This window comes from Protomyctophum parallelum (assembly GCF_964188405.1).
Source record: "Protomyctophum parallelum genome assembly, chromosome: 23".
Lineage (NCBI taxonomy): Eukaryota > Metazoa > Chordata > Actinopteri > Myctophiformes > Myctophidae > Protomyctophum > Protomyctophum parallelum.
Window position 1 is genome coordinate 17,002,732 of NC_139715.1, and position 17,911 is coordinate 17,020,642.

General features: G+C 42.9%; 2 protein-coding genes across 5 annotated transcripts in view; both read left to right on the forward strand.

The window, feature by feature from the left end:
• Positions 1-678: 678 nt before the first annotated feature.
• Positions 679-3,957, forward strand: ddx4 (DEAD (Asp-Glu-Ala-Asp) box polypeptide 4; the record flags this gene model as incomplete). The annotated part of the gene is made up of 10 exons (XM_083758401.1): positions 679-858; positions 959-1,111; positions 1,413-1,567; positions 2,157-2,286; positions 2,444-2,610; positions 2,700-2,845; positions 2,954-3,053; positions 3,134-3,404; positions 3,501-3,605; positions 3,889-3,957. 10 exons carry the CDS (start codon positions 679-681, stop codon positions 3,955-3,957), a joined length of 1,476 nt encoding a protein of 491 aa, XP_083614527.1.
• Positions 3,958-6,930: 2,973 nt separating this feature from the next.
• LOC310854168 (voltage-dependent L-type calcium channel subunit beta-4-like) overlaps positions 6,931-17,911 on the forward strand; it is a gene marked incomplete at both ends in the record, with an annotated part of 28,661 nt that continues 17,680 nt past the window's right edge. Inside the window, 5 exons of one of the 4 annotated variants that reach the window (XM_083758699.1) lie at positions 6,931-7,029; positions 9,634-9,717; positions 16,051-16,116; positions 16,186-16,236; positions 17,253-17,375. In XM_083758699.1, the coding sequence (XP_083614825.1) occupies positions 6,967-7,029; positions 9,634-9,717; positions 16,051-16,116; positions 16,186-16,236; positions 17,253-17,375 (387 nt within the window). Of the gene's footprint in view, positions 7,030-9,633; positions 9,718-13,058; positions 13,104-16,050; positions 16,237-17,252; positions 17,376-17,911 lie in introns of those variants that run through there. The other 3 variants (XM_083758697.1, XM_083758700.1, XM_083758698.1) reach the window with 3 other exon arrangements.

The window sequence follows — 17,911 nt, forward strand, 5'->3', positions numbered from 1 at the left end:
TCAGCAGATGAGCGGTGGTCCCTCTTCTATTTTAGCATTCCAAAAGATAAAATGGAACGAGACGAACACAGATAATCAAAATACACATTTGGCATACCACACAGATTTCTGTACATTTACCATGGTGAATTGTGCCTACAACAAGTATGCTGTTTGCTAACTGTCATCTGTCTCTTTTTGTCTCAAATAAAAATATCCTTTTATAGTAAAACCTGAATGCAGTTGTAATCTTTCAAATATATATTTTGAGTGAAAATTGAGTGTATTCCTGAACAATTTGAGGAATTAACAGTTAAGTGGTTGAAGTGTAATGACACTTTAATGACTCTTTTAAGGTGGAACAGAAGATGGAACAGAAGGTTCTGGAGGAGGTAAATGAGCCATAACTATAAAGCGAAATACTGAATCATGTTAATGAGTGAATGTCAACTGATCGTCCTTTTGTGACAACTGCAGGATACCGTGGAAAAGATGAAGAAGTCTTCTCTAAAGGTAATATTGGTGTGAATTAGGTTCCATGTTTGAGTTTGTCAGCTTGGGAGTTGGGGCTTGGGGAAACATGCTGCAGATATTTAATTGTGTGAATCCGTTACAGGTCCAAGTGGAGACACAGAAGGAGGTGAAGAGAGTAAGTAAATCAGTCTATTGTGAACACACTGAAAACTTGTCTTTTCTACTATGCCTTTGTTTAAAATCAGTCTAACCTCTTCCCCAGGACCAAGGGTGACTTATATTCCTGAAGCCCTCCCTGAGGATGAAGAATCAATTTTTTCCCACTATGAATCTGGCATTAACTTTGACAAGTATGATCAGATCATGGTGGAGGTTAGTGGCAGCAACCCACCAAATGCCATCATGGTATGGATATGTTGGCAGCGTCTTCACAATCTGTTTAATAAGTTATGGGTTTTAGTTTTTCTTCAGACTGCAATGAAACCCTGTTTGTCTTCATCTTCAGACTTTCGAGGAGGCACAATTCTGCGAGTCCCTGAAAAGGAATGTGAGCAAATCCGGTTATGTGAAGCCAACTCCAGTGCAGAAGCATGGCATCCCTATTATCGCTGCGGGCAGAGACCTCATGGCCTGTGCCCAGACTGGTTCAGGCAAAACGGTGAGATTCAGCTTGCTGTTATCTGGAATGATTGAGGACAGGGCACATTGTCCATTTTAGGGATTGAACTTGAACATACTGTATATAGGTCCTGCTTCCAAATTTGTCCTAATATAAATCAAAATATTAGAAGCGTGATTGCTGCTTATCAGAAATGGTAATTATAAAATGTAAAGAGATTTAAAATAGTTCCAGGCTCTACTGTACCATTCGGTAAGTGCGCAATAGTGGTCTGGCTATGCGTGACTAGTCGAGATCCAGAAATGGAGGTGAGCTTGGTTCTCTGTTTTCCTCCCTACAGGCTGCCTTCCTGCTGCCAATGCTCCAGAAGCTGATGGCAGACGGAGTGGCAGCAAGTCAGTTCAGTGAGCTGCAGGAACCTGAGGTCGTGATCGTTGCCCCAACCAGAGAACTGATCAATCAGATCTACATGGAGGCCAGGAAGTTTGCCCATGGGTTTGTATTGTCACAATAGTTGGATAGAAAAGTATTATCTGCATGCTCCGTTAAGTTTCAGAAGTCTTTTAACCCATTTAGACCTGAAGCCGATTCTAAAAGAATTGCTTCTAAATCCTATTGGAAGCAATGTTTCTATGTCAGTGGTGCTCAACTTCTTTAATGTCAAGGACCCCCAGAATTATCTGTATTTGGCCCGAGGAGATGAGTACTCCCATTTAACAGATCTACAAGCTCTAGTGCGGCACTGAGTGCTGCGCGATGAGCTTGTAGATCTGCTATTTTTCAATAGCTAAAGTACTATAAAATGCTTAAAACACAAAGACGTTCCTGTCCTGTTTAATGGAGATCAGCAGCAGTCTAACAAGAAATGGCTGCGTTTTGGTGCATAGGCAGTCCTTAGTGTTTCTAACTTAAGTGGAAGTGACATATATAGCTTATCACTTTAGAGCATACAGCTGTCAGACACATTAGTGTAGTAGCACAGGGAAAGTAATAATTTGAGTCTGTAAAAGTGCACACTGGCCAGAGGCCAATGAAACACACCATTGTACATTAATAGACATTTTCTCTCATCTGACCTGTGTAGGACATGTGTGCGTCCTGTTGTGGTGTATGGTGGAATCGCAACTGGACACCAAATCAGAGACATCTGCAGGGGATGCAACGTGTTGTGTGGGACTCCAGGAAGGCTGTTGGATATGATTCAAAGAGGAAAGGTAATTTACGTCTCACCAGTAATTTTTTGATGGTAGTGAACCTTTCTGGTTTCTTAGTTCAAGGCTTGGATCTGTTGAGATGCATTCCATTTTATTTCTACTGACTGTTGAGATGGATTTCGTAAGTTTATTCTTGCTATAATGATGTACCCTTTAGGTGGGTCTCAGTAAGGTGCGTTACCTGGTGTTGGATGAAGCAGACAGGATGTTGGACATGGGCTTTGAGCCTGACATGCGCAAGTTGGTGGGCTCTCCTGGTATACCACCAAAAGAGGAGCGTCAGACCCTGATGTTCAGTGCCACCTTCCCTGAGGAAATCCAAAGGTACACTGTGTTATGTATCTTCTATAGGTTGTCTTTATGTGAAACTCCTCAATACTGATCCATTTCTCTGCATGGTGTTTTTTTTACAGGCTGGCCTCTGAGTTCCTCAAGACTGACTACTTGTTCCTGGCTGTGGGTGTGGTGGGCGGAGCCTGCAGTGATGTGGAGCAGAAGTTGATTGAGGTCACCAAGTTCTCCAAGAGAGTTCAACTTCTTGATGTCCTAAAGACCACTGGTAACGTCTCCAACCTCACTACCTCCAAGTCTCTGCTATTAACAACCTGAACGGGCTTGAAAAAGAAACGACAATTGTTTCAAGTTTTTGTTTTGTTGTTTCATGCAGGATCTGAGCGTACGATGGTGTTCGTGGAGACAAAGAGACAAGCTGATTTCATTGCAACGTTCCTTTGTCAGGAGAAGGTTGCTACTACTAGTATCCATGGGTAAGTAGGAGCTTGTTAAAAAAGAAGAGCCAGTATGCGTTCAAATGGAGCAGCATTTGAACTTTATTGTCTCTCGACAGCGACCGTGAGCAGCGTGAGCGAGAGCAGGCGCTACACGACTTCCGCTCTGGAAAATGTCCCGTCCTGGTGGCTACCTCTGTGGCTGCAAGAGGTCTGGACATACGCGATGTGCAGCACGTGATCAACTATGACCTCCCCAAAGCCATTGACGAATATGTCCACCGCATCGGGAGGACCGGTCGTTGTGGCAACACTGGGAAAGCCATTTCCTTCTACGATCCTGACAACGACAACCAAATGGCTCGCTCCCTGGTTAAAATTCTCTCTAGTGTAGGTGATCTGACTACTCTGCACGCCACTCTGAATGCTTTAAAAAGCACCATGTCCAGCCCTAATGGTTCCTATTGGTTTGACTGTGATTTACAGGCTCAGCAGGAGGTGCCTAAATGGCTTGAGGATTCAGCGATGGGCGCCACTGGTTCTTCATCCTTCAGCTCAGGACGGACCTTTGCTTCCACGGACTCTAGGAAGGTAATTGTCATGAATTAAGTAAATACTCGATGTGACCTTTTAGGGCTAGTGAGGTGGTGGCTCGCCATAATTACCCATCTGTAAGCAAGAACAAGGTCAGAACAAGATGACGACATGTTCTGGGTTTTATTAAGCACACACAGAGTATATACATTTGCAGATGTCATGCACACGTGGACCAAATACTACATCATGGCAAAGTGAAACAAAGCAAACTTGAGCTTTTCCTCTGTGGGGACATGTTTGACAATGTTCTAACTTGGCTTCTTTTATTTACCCTCAGGGGGGAGCTTTCCCCACTGACAGCCAGCCACAAACAGCTGCCCAGAATGGAGATGATGAGTGGGAATAGATCGCCACAAGAGTTTCTTTCAGTTTTTTTATGTTTTTATGTTGTCTTATTTTGTCTTAAAACTTGCATGCGGGTGTTTTAATGCATGAAGTGTGCTGTTCTTTTTGGTTTTCTTTATTTCATTTTGTTTTAGTTTGAATAAGCTTTCGTATGAGCCTGTGGCTACTTTGTGTTAAAAAAGATTGAAGAAAAGTTTGGTTATCTGTATTATCTTTTGGTTAATTAATGTTGAGCCTGCTGGGGGCGGCTATCAATAGTTATTTGGACGATTGATTGAATACTTTATTTTATTTTTATTATTTGCTCAGACCATGGGCGCCGTGATCTCAAAAGCATCAATTAGGTCCTTCCAGCTCTGCATGCTGATGGACATGATGCATTGTTTACGGATGGCCGATTCTCCTTTGTCAGTCTCCCCTGATGTCACAGGAGCAATACAGGGCAACTTGTTTGCATCCTGGCCATACCATCCCTGAAGTTGTGATGATGTGTGAAACATGTTTTTCACTGTATGTGAGAACGACCAGGGAGAGAGAACAGACAGAAAATACACAAATCATTACATACAAAGAATAGGGAGCTTATAAACAATCAATGCAATGTTTGTGCTCAACCCTTTTTTCCCATAATGTGAATAAATGTGTTGAGTGTTTCTAGTGTGGTTAGTCTGGTTTGTATGCTTGAGCCTAAATGTATTGCATGACAGTATGACACCTGTTCTCAGTCTACGTTTTAGAAGTGAGCCCTGCAACAACTTGCTTTGAACAACGCATGCTTGGCAGACACAGTTACATTGTGTAGGTCAGGATGTGTCACTGAACACAAGTCATACGCTGATATATAAACGGCAGAAAGTAAAGAACATTACAGTTTCATAAATGCCTTGAATGGAATTTAATACTGAAAACTTGACAATCAAATTAAACAAACTGGATTCCCTCTTGCCATCTTTTTGTAGTGATTCTCACAGACTGCCCCACCAGATAGATAAAGCAGGTATGTACCTATCTGGTGATGGAACGTTTGTGAAATGTGCGAGCATTCTGTGAGAACTTGGAACACTGGTCCATGGTGAAAACTGTTGATGTGTCAAATAAATAAGCAAGCGGAATGGTTTGATAATGATTAATGAAGCACTAGTCTGTGTGCTCTGCTCAAGGTGGATGTGGACTGAAGATGTGACAGGGGGGTGGAGGGTCCAAACTCCGTTTTAAGTAACCGATCCCATGCAAACTCATGGTATAGTATCACCCATTCTACTTAAAATTGTGCCTGCTTTGCTTTGTGATTAAATTATAGTATCGGTTAGGTATTAGTTTAATCGGTGATCACTGTGTTTATCAATATTGTGTAAATCTAATGTGTATGAGCCAGACAACCAGTAGTTGTTTGTAGGTATAGGCCTACTTATGGGTATGTTCTATTAAATTATATTGATTACTAGCCTACTTAGCTCTGGTCCACAGCCTTACTGCTTCTATAATTCTGCCCTGCAGTAAGGCTCTGCTAATTTCGCTTTTAAATCTCACATTGAACCAGCCTCTCCTCTTTAGTGTAAATAAAAATAACGTTTTTGCTACGAACCAAAAAAAAGGCGGGTTGTGTCCTTATAAAGCCTACTTTCCTTAGTGGGAGCACTCTTGACAATATCACACGAAAAGATGAAATTACCTGCCTAGGTTCCATCCTGGAGGCTAATCTTTCCGGTGATAAAATGGCCACCAAAGTAATCAAAAAAGTCAACCAAAGAACAAGCTTCCTTAACAGGTACACTGGTCAACAGAAAACACTTTGAGACCCTAACAGGTGCCCTCGTACAAGGTTTCTTCGACTATGCATGCACCTCTTGGTACCACAGCACCTCAAAGGACCTTAAAACAAGGCTCCAGACTTCCCAAAACAAACTTATCAGGCTCCTACTTGGCCTCACCCCCCTGCCCACTTTAACAGGCTGGAATGGCTTAGGGTCGAAGACAGTACAGCATCTTGCAATGGGTCTTGTCCACAAGATTCGATTCACCACCAAGATACCCATGTACCTATCTAGATACTTCCTTAATGTTAACGAAGTCCACCTCATTGTATATGTTTATTTTCCCCATTTACCTCCTTTATGATGAATTCCCGTTCTGCTCTTTGGCTTTATAGAAGACGTGTATATTTGTATGTATCTAAATGTTTTGATGAATTGAACAAGGTGGACCCTCTTGTAAACAAGTGTAATGCTTTATTGGGTCGTCCACTCACAGTTAACAGTATTTGTATTGAGTTGTGCTTGAATTGTGCTGTAATTCTGCAAACTGTTAATACATACATACATCACTCTGAGGGATTTTGTTTCCACTGGGAAAAAAATACTTTTAGTTACTCCAATGCGCCCTCTACCGATATTGCCCAGAGAATATTTTTCCTTCGGTGAAAAAAAATCCCTTCTGGCCAAAAAGTACCATTTATACGTGTGGTGGGGGGCTCAGAGTGTGTCCACTAAGGAAAGTAGGCTTTCTAATGACACAAACCGTCTTTGTATTGGTGAGTAGGTCAAACATTCTTGAGATTTCCACTAAAGAGGAGAGGCTGGTCTGAGTTCCATGTGAGATTTAAAAGCGAAAGTAGCAGAACCTTACTGCATCAGTTCATCGAATCATACTGTAAGGATTCACTTGTCACTCACTGTGACGCGAACAAGCCCAGGCCAGGACGAGCGCCTCATGCCTAAAATAGTTCTCCCATTGAGCCCTATATACTCTAAGATTGAGCCACATGTGTTTGTGAGCGGCGTGCGCAAACGTGCGCAGGGATGTGCGCACCCGTCACATCCAGCCGGTAACGAGTTGAGAGAAGAGCTGCCTCCCCACTGTGTGTGCACGCTCGACTCATGTTCGGTTCTGCGGACATTTCAGGTGATTGAAGCTGGAGCAAGCAGTTCAGAACCCACCACCACACTTCCACTGGGCTGGGGCTGGGCCGGAGCGGCAACCACCACCCCTTTGGACCGATGTCCTGGCCGAGATGTCTCGACATATCTACATACGGAACAAGATTGGCGAGGGCATCCAAGCGCCCATCTTCCAGGTAGGAAACCTGCACACTGCGCGCAGAGAGGTCCCTCTATTTGACTTTATTTTCTGAACGAAAAAGTTGCTCTTCGTGTGCCTACACGTTTCATTAAGTTTATATGAATTATTGTGGGATAGTGGTGGCTCAAGTAACAGATTCCTTACAGTTTAAATGTAGGGTTATTTCTTTTGCCTATGCAATGCATAAAGGTTTTCATTTTGTTATGATTTTCTAGTTATCTGCACTTTAAGTGTATTTTATTGAAAGTGTCTGTAGTAGTAGCTGCTTGCTTCTTGTTTTATTTGAGGAAAGAGTAAAACATAAATTTGTGTTGTGCTGCTGGTCCACTATGACCAAATATAACAAATGTAAAGCAAAATAAATTGATCTATTTGACAAATGTTGGACATCAAACTGTGAGAGGGTAGTCTTGCATTAGGAATTATAGTCTTAGTAGTCAGCTATTACACACAGGGCAGGTCTCTAAAATGTACCCTGTCTTTTACATTTTTACTGCATTCTCTCTATTTATGTATTTATTTTTTTATTTATTCACTACTATCTCTCCAAAGTCCTTTCTTTATCACTTTTTGTTCTTAATTTCCATCCTTAGCTTTTCCAAAACGCTTCAATCTAAATATAGCAACAGCGGTCATCTCTAGAGAGACAAGTTAATTATCTAGCAGTGATTTGCCCCATTTCTGGTAAATTCTCCAGAGTTAGCACCAATGTCACCGCCGCTGAAATGTCTGAACTTAGCCTACTTCCCCCAAATTGAATAAAACAGGGACATCTAAACTGGGCCATATATATCTGTAGGCTACTATAGATACTAGTATAGATACTGTGTGCTTGTGTTAAACAGTAACACAGCAAAGGCACTCACATAGAAGTAGGTAGCCATTCCAACCATTTGGTTCAAGCAAGTAGGCTACTACAGGTATTAGTATTGCCCTAATAAGACAGAGTTTAATATTTGTTTTTGTGAATTATGATATAGGCATAGAGCTGACGGCACAATGTAAGAATAAGGAATGGAAGGTATAAGCCCGAGTTCTGGTCAGATGATCAAAGTTTTCCTTTAGGCGTTTCTTACAATTTCCAAAGAATAGATCTTACTCTGATTGGCTAAAGGGGGTCACTGTCTACTCACTAGCAAGAGGTTGACAACGTTGAGCTTCAAACAGGCATCTCTCATGCCCTGTTTGACAGTTGACCTACAGCCATGAAGTCTTGTACACATACTTTCCCTACAAGAAACCGGAGGAACAGGCAGGCATTCCATTTTTGGCCCATGAAAACATTTGCATGCATTTATCTTTTTGCTCATTTAGAGCAAAACGGTGGTATCCTTTTGTAATCTGAACAGGACATCCTGCTTTCCAATGATGATACCACATGTGTGAGATTCAGTGGGACCCCGCTGACACCTTTCAGCAGGGGTGGGAAACTTTGACGATGGAGAGGGCCACTATATTTCCACACTCACTCCAGAGGGGCCACATTGCATATTAGTGTTGTAGAAAAAATAGCCAATCTACAATTTCAAAACGTGCCGCGCTGCGACGCGTTTTGAGCTTGTAGATCAGCTATCTTTGCTATATTTCCACCCTGAATATTTTTTTTGCAATTTCTAAATTGCAATCCTGAAAAGTAACATTTTTATTTAATTTGTAATACCTTTCAAATGCCTTTAATTATAGTTATGTTAATTGTTAACTTTATGAACTAAATACAAATACATTGGACATAAAAGAATATATACAAAAAATAATACTACTCATTAAGCTACTAATTTAGACTGAATTAATAATTAAAGCCGGTAATGTTTGCATGTTTGGAATTATAACAGCTGAAATCAATAATATATCAGTATTCTGATATTAATGCATGCAGGCCACATTAAGTGAAGGTGAGGACAGCATGTGGCTCCCATTTGACTTTCAGGTTCTACACTCTGACCTCTAGCGTTCACTCACTGTCAGTGTCCCCTCAACCCTTCCCATCCCTACCTGGCTCACTCCACCCGAAACATCCATACTCCTCCCACTTTAAAGGGCTATCATGGTCATGACATTTTAATTGTTTCATTTAATTTTCGCACAAACACGTTATTGCAATTTACAATGTAATTTGGTTTTTGGCATTGAGCGTTAGCAGACTCCTTCAAGGACCCCTGGGTAAGAACAACAGCACATATTAGCTTCAGACAGAGTTAATCCTCGCAACCCAGTTTTAGGGAAACTGTTGAATCGGTAATTTACAGAAATATTAGTAGGTCAAATTGGCATGTGTGAAATTTGGTAATGGCATATTGGTGCAATAAATGTGTGCGTTTTATCTTATTTTATTGTATTTCAGTGCTTTGCCATACTGTGTTTGAACTGGTTAATTACATCCTATTTGTATGAAATACTCTATTGCTTTAATATTTGTTGAAATGAAATGTTTAATGCATTATGAGTCTGACTTGTCTTTTATGTTTCAATAATTTGAATGAGCTTACTGCATTTGCTATTTCTTTTGCGTTGGAGTTTTAATTGATTGGAGTTTTATTTTTATGTTGATTTCTGGCCCAAAGCGTTTGTCTGTAAAGTGAGATTTGTTCGCCCCCTACAGGTGAACCGGGGGACTTACTCAAGGAGGAGCCGGTTGAAGAGGTCTGATGGAAGCACCACCTCCACCAGCTTCATCCTCAGACAGGTACTGCAATGCAACCATTTCTTACAGTGGGGGTGGCACTGAATTATATATATTAAAAAAAAAAGTATTGTAGTTGCATTTGAGGTGATTATGGAACAATGCAACACCTTGAGGTACTTGGAGCACAGGAGGCAGGTAGATAAAACACAATAAGGAAGCATAATGACAAGCGAATGCCCATTTGTCCTTTAATATAAAAGTGGAAAGTGGAACTTGTGATCAGAAGATTGCCTGTTCTGATCCCTGGAGACTGGACCAATAGGAAACCGGAATGAGTGCTGTCTAGGTCTGGGTGATGTGGACAAAATCCACATTTCTTCTTCTTCTTTCCAAAGGCGCCCTCTGGTGGCCTCCTTGGGGTGTTTCCGATCAAAATATTGCATTCTATTATATTGTATTTTACTTGAAAATTTTGGAAAAAACTGAATTTGCTAATATTCTCAATTAGGATAGAAAAATATTCAGATTGTTCTCGACTCCCCTCAGTCCAAGTCTTGAGTTGACCTTTCTTGACCCCCTTTTGGTGTGGGTTTTGACTCGAATACAACGTACAGTAGATCTTTGTGAACTATCTTTGATTAATTATGATTATAAAATGAAAGTCGACAAGAAAAAGTCAAAGACATTTGAAATGGCTGTAAAATGTGTACGTAACATGAATTCTTAATAAATGGAGGCGTGGAGGTGCCTGGTGGGCTCAAAACAGTTGGCAGCATTGGTGAAAGGTTCCAAGCTCGAATCTGATTCCTGTCTTGTCTCACAAATAATATGTCATATGACCAGTCCAATAGAGTTCATTAAAGCGCAAATAACATGCATTTTAAAATTGCTTTTAATATTTAATATCATATTGTCTATGTCCCTCAAACTTATTTCTAATGGTTTGAGCCTCAATCACCACTCTGATATAACCAGTCCTTGTCAGTTCTTTCTGGACTTTGAAAGCAGTTTTAGCTGCAGTACCACAATGTCCTGAGGTGGTGGGGTGCTGATATGCAGATTATTTAATATTTGAGTCATTATAATACTGATGCTAGATAAACCCAGGCTTGTTTCCATTCCATGCCAGCTTGGAAGATCAACAATAGTGGACATTGTAAACAAAGTGGAAATGCAAATTTGGAACTGAAGACTGAAGAAGAGGAGGAATTATATAAGTAGGGTGACATTGATGACATCACGATGAGGCCAAAATCAGTTGAGCTGTTCCTGAGAGCAATTTCCATTAATACACCCATATGATATGAAAGCCCGATTGTTCAAAATTGGTTATTTGTGGGGATAGAAAACACATATGGGAGCCCCAAAAACACAAAATAAATTGAAAAAGTAGAATTTTATGTTAGGTCCTTTAAGGTTTGTTCCCTTGATCCTGACAGTTTTCTTTAAAAAAATGTTTCTATGTCAGTGGTTCTCATACATTTTCATGTCAAGGACCCCCAAAAAATGTATGTAATTGGCCGCCGACCCACATCTGAAAATATGTTGTTCCAGGGACACCCCCAGAAGCAAAGATTTGAGTTAAAAACGTTCGCTCTGAAAGAATATATATTCAAAGATTTGCACTACATTTTCACGATTTTTCAAAAATAGCAGACCTACAAGTTCATAGCGCTGCAAACGTTCGCTCTGAAAGAATATATATTCAAAGATTTGCACCATATTTTCAAGATTTTTCTAAAATAGCAGACCTACAAGTTCATAGAGCGGCACTCTGTGCCATGCTATGAGCTTGTAGATCTGCTATTTTTCAATAGCTTAGCACAGTGACCAAAATGTATAGTTGAACATTTGACATAGCCTACTGTATATTATTATGAATATCATGAAATTTGGAGACCACACACAAAAAGGGGTTCCCGCCCCAAAATGGGTTTAAAGATCTCATGGCACTGTTTGAGAAACCTCTGCCATATGTAAAGCGTGGTCATTTGCCCATGGTTACATATGGCGTATGAATTTTCATGGCACACATACAGTATAAGGTACACCTCCTGCGATGCTGCTCCATGAGTCACACACACAGTAATCCGCCGAAAGGAATGTGACGAGCAACACGTCACACAATCATCCGTACACTGCACGCTCACACGACACCTCCGATCCCATCTACAGCCTATTAGTATGTTTGTACGGCAACTGATCACAATATTGTTTTGAATTCATTTCAGAAGCCCAGACACTTCACACACAATAAGAATAAAAATAGCCATAAAGATGGCTATTTATTGCCATTTCTCGGAATCCACAAGACCTCGAATGCGTTCCTCCATAACAAAGATCCCATCCACCCACACCCCCCCCCCCCCCTCTCTCTCTCTCTCCCCCTCTCTCTCCCTCCCCTCCTCTCCCTCACACACTGTGGAGAGATAGACAGACGAGCGATACAGTAGAAAAGGAGAGAGACAGCCAGGGTGGGTGGGGGTGAGGGGCACTGCTGCTGTTTCCCAGCACACTCCCCTCTCCAATCAAGGAGAGTGTGTGCACCCCAAGCTGAGTGTGGAGGGTTCCAGCCAATCAGCTCCTTGCAACACTGGCCCTGTCATCATCTCTGGCATTGAGGAAGAATCCTCTCTCCTCTCTCTGCTTTGCTGCTATTGCTGCTGTGCTGCCTTTGCTGCTAACCGCCGCTCTCTTCGCCGTTATAACTGCTGTTCTATACGCCAGCAGCTCGCTGCGTGTGTTTTGTGTGCGTGTGTGCCGTGCCCTTGGAAGCGGCAGACAGAACATGAGAATGCTGAGAGCTCAGGCCCACCTCTGGGGAGCGAGGAGTCTCGGTCCTATAATGTAAAAGCTAGCGGCGAGCCTGTTGTTGTGTTTTTTTTTTTTTTTTTTTGGCTGGCGTGGGCACCGGGTGGGGGGGAGGGCATACTCGGGGGCGGGGGGTAGACGTGAAATCTATTCCGTGGAACGGACGGCGGGCCTGTGGAAGGAGCGGCGGGTGGACCGGAGCAGGTGGGGGAGGTGGGGGAGCATCCTGTCCACACAGCGTCTTCCAACAACCGAGAGCCATTTCTCCTCTTTATTTATCTTTATCCACCTCCTTCCTGCTCTCCTCTTCGTCTTCTTTGCTTCTCCATCTCCGCCTCGTCGCCGTCCGTCTGTGCTGTGGAGAAAAGGAGGAACGTTGTCATCGACGCCCATCTGAAAGCCCACCCCGCCCCCTTCCCCTCCTCCATCCCTCATCCATCCATCCTTTTTTTCTTCCTTTTTTGTGGTGGATCCTACCCCCCCCCCCCCCCCCAGCTCCCACTCTCCTCCCCCCTCCTCCGCTCTCGTTTTTTTCTCTCCCTCTCCCCTCCTCCATTCTTCTAGAGCTGCCGTTGGAATAGCAGACCTCCATGTATGACAATTTGTACCTGCATGGATTTGAAGACTCGGAGGCGGTGAGTGAGTGAGAGAGTGAGAGTGTGTGTGTGTGTGTGTGTGTGTGTGTGTGTGTGTGTGTGTGTGTGTGTGTGTGTGTGTGTGTGTGTGTGTGTGTGTGTGTGTGTGTGTGTGTGTGTGTGTGTGTGTGTGTGTGTGTGTGTGTGTGTGTGTGAGAGATACAGGGGTAATATGGTGAGGGTCTGCTGATGAAAGCACTCCTTTGGTATGAGTTTATTTGTGCCATTTCTATGTGTGTTGCCTATGTTTGTGTGTGGGGTTATTGATGGGAAGCTGTAATTCTCATACATACCACACACACACACACACACACATAGACCTACATGCAGGCTTTCGTGGCTGTAAGCATCGTTACAGTGTAGCGTGAGATGAGGTGGGGGGCTGGTGCACACATTAGGGAGATGGCGGCTGATGTGTGTGACATGCACACCGTTACGTGGGTGTGTGGGTGCATGTGACCATCCGACGATGTTGTATGCCTGCATGGCATTAGTCCAATGGACCCTGAATTTGGCCGCATCTCGCCCACCACAAGCCCCCCCCCCCCCCTTCTCTCTCTCTCTCTATCTCTCTCTCTCGCTCTCTCTCTCTCTCTCTCTCTCTCTCGTGTATGTGCGGCTGTGTTCACACTCGAGGAGCCATTTAGTGTACATCACACACTGTAGCTCTCATCTGAAAATAATAAATTGAATTAAATATATACAATAGGACCTGGACATTATTTTGTGAGCCAAAGATGTTCATTCTCACTGCCACCCACCTCCCGCCTCCTCCCCGAGGCCCATTCCTTGCCGCCTTTGTGGGACCGTGCAGGGTGGGAAGGACTGATCAATCTCCGCTCGTCGCGGCGTCCCCCCGCTGCGTTTCTCAGCCTTTGTTAAAGGTGCAGTCAGTTTCTATTTCTCTTCTCTTCGGTGCTTCTTTTCCTTTGCCACGCCGTGTCGTGCCTTTTCCAGGCATCGTGTGGGTACTAGTGATGTCATTTCGTGGACTCTGATGTCACATCATGAGTCACGTGAGTCACGAACGCCTCGAACATGGCTGATTGGATCATGTAGCCAGCGTATATCGCAAAGATGTGCCCACCAGGCTACCAGCTTTCATAACACTCACTGTAAAACAACATCCAGGGTTTCTTGTTGTGATGGTGGTGGGGGTTACAGTCCATAGATTGGACTATACGGTATATAGAATGTGCTTATTCTGTGAAAATATGCCAGACGCCAGAGAAACCTCACTGTATGGATTCCCGAGCTTGGCACTTTGTGCTTGGACACGCGTCACACACACGTCATGCATGCACACACACACACACGTCACGCACACACGCACGCACGCACACACACACACATCACACACATCACACACACACACACACACACACACACACACACACACACACACACAGACAGAGTAGTTCAATTTAGTGGTGTGCTGAAGTAAGGTTCAGTCATGGCTTGCTTCTTGTAAAAGAAAAAAGTGCTTCGCCATGATGACTACAGTAGCACTAGCTGCTGTGTCTTTCTGAAGCGAGTGCTCTCGTCTCTTGCTTAATTCAATCATCATTAAACTGCTGAACATTTAAGATGAACACAGCAGAAGGCTACACTGGTCATCATGTCCCAGGAAAAAATCTAAACTGCTGCCCTCCCTCACTGCATGGCATTGGCAAGCTGGCAAAATGCAAAAATAAAACGCCCATAGCTCTGCTGCAGCTGCAAAACAAAGTGTGTAACGTTTTGGGAAGGTGACAAGTTTTGGTGGAATTGTTGCTGGGCTTTTGTGCTCTGCTGGACAGTTTGGTGGGTAAAGGCAGAAGAGAGGGTTGTGAAGGACTCCTATTTGGAGATTGTATTCCCACATGATGTGACAGGACAGCACCCATCGTGGATCATTCTATAATGTATTTCTTTCAATTTGAACTTTGAACTATAATAATTTGTCTAGTTTGTCTAGAATCTTTTCATCTGATCAGACACAATGTATGCATGCATGCAACCATGGAAGTTATTAAGTAAAGGAATAAGAAAGACAAAAATACTGTGACAGACTAAATACAGTAAAAGCTATTTCAATTCATTATGAATGAATGAATATGCACAGACCTAAGCATATTAAAGGACAATTCCATGCTAGAAGGCTTTCTTACCTTTATTTGTAGTTGTTACGTCACCACCAAAGAGCGAATTAGCACAAAACCTCAACCCCCATTGAGGGCTTACTGTATATTAGGGGAAATAGCCAATGATGCACTTTTGCACAAAATAACACCTGGACCTCTTTGGTGGGGGTAACAACTAAATAAAGGTAAGAAAGCCTTCTAGCATGGAATTCTGCTTTAAATCAAAGAAATTGCTATCACATTTTCCTATTTTCTTCTTTGGAAATGTTTTTTGGTAGATGTCTTTGTTGTAACAATGATTCTTTGCAATGCATTTATATTGTTGGAAAGCCTGTTTATTTCCATTTAAAAATGGTGCCCCAGAACAGGATGAGCAACCAGGATGAACAACAAAGCAGCAATGGGAAATGGGCAAATTGGCATCTATGTATTAATATAGTAGGGATGCACCGAAAGGGAAATTCTTGGCCGAAACCGAATATAGGAATTATATATCCTTTTTCCTACCATTGCTGTCATGGCCATACCTTAAAGCTACCTAATTTATAGCAAAATAAATGGTTATGGCAAAACTTAACTTAAATAATAATCACTATTATGGGTCCATAAAACATTTATTCAGCTCTTTTGAATGCATTAATTGCATACACTATTCTTCGGTGATATATTGTCTGCCTATTCGGGCCGAAACCGAATAGGCCAAAAAAGCATTTTTAGCCATTTTCTGACGAATATTTTCTGCGGCTGAATATTCGGCCAATCTCTCTCTCTCTCATGCTAAAGTATGTACTCTTGTCCATTGATTGTGTTCTGTCACTGTGCAGGGCTCAGCTGATTCCTACACAAGCAGACCATCGGACTCGGATGTCTCTCTGGAGGAGGAGCGGGAGGTGCCGGCCCAGGTCCCGACCGGGCCGGGCCAGAGTCCCAGCCAGAGCCCGGGCCAGGCGCCGGGACAGAGCCGACAGGAGAGGGAGCAGCAGGCCGCCATACAACTGGAGAGAGCCAAGGTATACGTCCCTGTGTAACACCACTGCCAAATTGACCCATTTAGACCTGAATACGATTCTACAAATGTCTTCAAAAAAAGTTTTCTGAAAAACCCTATGTTTCTATGTCAGTGGTGGACGGCGGTCAACCTTTTTCATGTCAAGGACCCCCAGAATTATCTATGTGGCTGTGGACTCCCATGTGAAAATATGTAGTTCCAGGGAGTCCCCCAGAAGCAAAGATTTGAGTTAAAAACGAATATATATTCAAAGATTTGCGCCACATTTTCACGACTTTAAAGAAATAGCAGACCTACACGCTCGTAGCCCGCCACTCGGTGGCGCGCTATGAGCTTGTAGATCTGCTATTTTCCAATAGCTAAAGTAGAACATGATGCTTGAAACACCAAAAGGGGTTCCCGCCCAAAATGGGTTAAACTGGGAATCACTGCATTAAGCAGAAGTCACTAACATTTTCATGTCAAGGACTCCCGAATTGATATGTATTTCGCCATGGACCCACCCATTTTAATTGATTTTGTTCCAGGGACCCCAGAAAAGAACATTTGTCAACATTGTGAACACATTTTGTTCGCATATTTCCATAGATAGTTTTGAGCTTATACAGATTTTCAAATAGCCGAGCCCCTCAAGGACCCCCGGGGTTTCCCCGGACCTTTTTGTGCATCCACACAGGTAACTATCCACACATGTAGCTAGAAGTCTTACTTCTGGCCCAGGCCGTAGCGTAACGGTCTGGGCACCGGACTGGTAATCCAGTCGCAGTGTGCCGCGGGTTCGACTCCCGGACCCGACACGGCCTTTACTGCATGTCATCCCCCCATCTCTCTCCCGTTTCCTGTCAGCCTACTGTCTGTCCCTTCAAAAATCAATAAAAAGCGTAAGCCGCAAAAAAAAATCTTAAAAAAAAAAAAAAAAAGTCTTACTTCTAGCTACATGTGTCCAAAGCGAGTACTTCTGAATACATAACCGTTCACCGGTGTGCTGCTTTCATTCTATTGTCTACCACCACTCAGACTAAAGCCGTGGCCTTTGCAGTGAAGACCAATGTCAGCTACTGCGGTGCGTTGGACGAGGATGTGCCAGTGCCCGCCACCGCCATCTCCTTCGATGCCAGAGACTTTCTACACATAAAAGAGGTACATGAGTGGGTCAGAAACATTATGAGGGTACAGTGCGTGCTTCTAAAATCTTAACACACCCTATGGAACTGTTCACATTTGTAGAGTAGGCTGTCGTCGGCATTGCAATAACAGGTTTGTTGTTGAATAAATTGTAAGTTGCTGTGTAGTTTTCGTCAGTTATTAATCGACTCAAATTTGAATAGATTTTTATAAAATATTAATAATGATGTTTGTGTGCACGCGTACGCATGTCCATGTGCATGTAAAACACTTTTCTGATAGAATAGAATGGCTAAGAAAATAATCGATAGTTGCAGTCCTACTATATACTATACGGCAGCCAAAAGGTTGCAGTTTTTTCACGAGGAAGTGTCACAGATCACTAACAGTAAAAACTCAGCGTAATTACTCCCCTTTTTGAGTGGTGCAACCACTCCAAGGAACAGCAATGTCCGTCCGTCCCTTAGAGTATGTCCTCACCTATGTGACTATGAGGCAAAAGTGGCGCTGTTGTGCCAGAAACAGAGAGAGCGAGATAATGTTGCACTGTT